At 35.5% G+C, this 2,040-nt stretch overlaps 1 protein-coding gene across 1 annotated transcript in view; it reads left to right on the top strand.

Annotated features, from left to right (window-relative positions):
• LOC106873468 (zinc finger CCHC domain-containing protein 8) overlaps positions 1 to 2,040 on the top strand; it is a 24,112-nt gene that overhangs the window by 11,144 nt on the left and 10,928 nt on the right. Inside the window, exons 9-10 of the mRNA XM_014920848.2 lie at positions 376 to 438; positions 1,378 to 1,529. Coding sequence (XP_014776334.1) covers positions 376 to 438; positions 1,378 to 1,529 — 215 coding nt within the window. The remainder of the gene's footprint in view (positions 1 to 375; positions 439 to 1,377; positions 1,530 to 2,040) is intronic.

Raw genomic sequence — 2,040 nt, 5'->3', positions numbered from 1 at the left:
TACTGCCTGACTGACCCTCGTGCCGGTAGCACGTAAAAGCACCCCCTACACTCTCGGAGTGGTTGGCATTAGGAAGGGCATCCAGCTGAAGTAACTCTGCCAAATCAGATTGGAGCCTGCTGCAGCCATCTGGTTCACCAGTCCTCAGTCAAATTGCCCAACCCATGCTAGCATGGAAAGCGGACGTTAAACGATGATGATGATGATCTAAAATAATTTTAAGAGAAATATCTAAAATGAGTAGTATTTCAGTTCCGCTACAAATTAGCAGTCTGTTAGTAACATCCCAATGACCCATGTTTTATATTGTATTTTAACTAGTTTTCATTCCTTTGTGAAATTAGTAAGCTTTTATTTTTTTTTACAAAATTACAGAACTTCTCGCTACCATGCTGAAACTGATTCACGGTTTTCTTCCTTTAAACCTGGTTATTTAAGGTAAGTTTTGGATTCTTACACTCAGCCACATCTATTCTATTCTACTGTTCACCTTAATCATTAAGGTTATTTATTTGTTTTCCAAATTTCTTCATGGGAAATAGTGTTGAAATGGATATCGTATCTTAGGAGGGTCGTATTGCCAATAAAAATACACACATGGGCTCAACTTCACTTCTTTTCATTATTACTTGCCAACTAATTAATCGATTACTTGATTGTTTATTTAATCAATTAATTGTTCAGTTGATGACAGACCTGCAACAACTAACGCACATTGTTAATGATGTCATGAATGGCAGTGAAAGGACTCTGGCAAACCAATTGATTGATTGATCGATCAATTAATCAAGTAATTGATTAGTTAATTGGTTAATTAGTTAACTAACTGACAAGTTATAATAAAAAGAAGTGAAATAGAACCAGTGCATGCATTTTTACTGCAAATTGACCCTCCCTAGACTCAATGACATTAAAGTTAAGTTTTCCTTTCTAGTTTTTTAAACAATCTCTCAGTTGTATATGAAGTTCCTATATTCTATGTACAACATGACTTCCAATTTTCTCTAGTCTCATTCACATTTTATTTAGATGTACTTTCTGATCTCCAAATGCTTCATCCATATTTTGTCTCAAAACTGATTATATTTTCTTTATGTATTTTATTCCTCTCCTCTAGTATTTCTTAATATGATCCTGTCAACTCTTTTAATTTACCTAAGTTCTATTTTCTAGTCCTCTTCAGTTCGTGCATCCCAAGAACGGTTCTATTCCTTTCTCTTTAATTGTTTTCACTTTACAACTCGTTTTACAGCTCCAACACCATCACACTTTTATTGCATCCTCCACATTATTAATTGTTTTGTGAGAAAAGTCTTTTATCAAGATCGTCTATTGAATTATCTATTAATTATCTATTAATTATCTATTAATTATCAGTGACAATTTGCGAGAAGCTATGAGACTTGGCCCCAGCACAGTACCCGTTCATATATACAAAATGAGGTTCTATGGCTACCCTCCTGGCTGGCTACAGGAAGCCAAGACAAAGACTGCATCAGGAATGTCTTTATTTGATAAACATGGCAAACGTAAGCATTTGTTATTCTTTTCTTTCTTAGGTTATAAGATCTTGCGCCATTTGTCTGACCTATTCCATACCATTTCCAAGGCCTAAAAACTACCGTCACATCTAAGTAAATTTTGTCTAACCCATTTGAAAACCATTACCTAAATAAATAAGATGAGGGTGATGTTGATATGTTAGTGTTTGTAATTGCACTTTCTCACACACATGTGCATGCATGTGTTAGAAAACACAGTGGGTTTCAGTCCCACTGCGTGGCACCTTGGGCAAGTGTCTTCTTCTATAAACTCAGACTGGCCAAAGTCTTGTGTGGATTTGGTAGACAGAAACTGAAAGAAGCCCGTTGTGTGTATGTACGTATATATCTATCTATCTATATATATATATATATATATATATATATATATATATATATACACACACACACACACACACACACACACACACACAATCATCATCATTTAACGTCCGTTGTCCATGCTGGCATGGGGTGGACGGTTTGACTGGGCTGGCAC

Source organism: Octopus bimaculoides, chromosome 1 (assembly GCF_001194135.2).
Source record: "Octopus bimaculoides isolate UCB-OBI-ISO-001 chromosome 1, ASM119413v2, whole genome shotgun sequence".
NCBI classification, from domain to species: domain Eukaryota; kingdom Metazoa; phylum Mollusca; class Cephalopoda; order Octopoda; family Octopodidae; genus Octopus; species Octopus bimaculoides.
The sequence above is the reverse complement of the archived record's forward strand: the minus strand, read 5'-3'. Positions and strand labels throughout refer to the sequence as shown.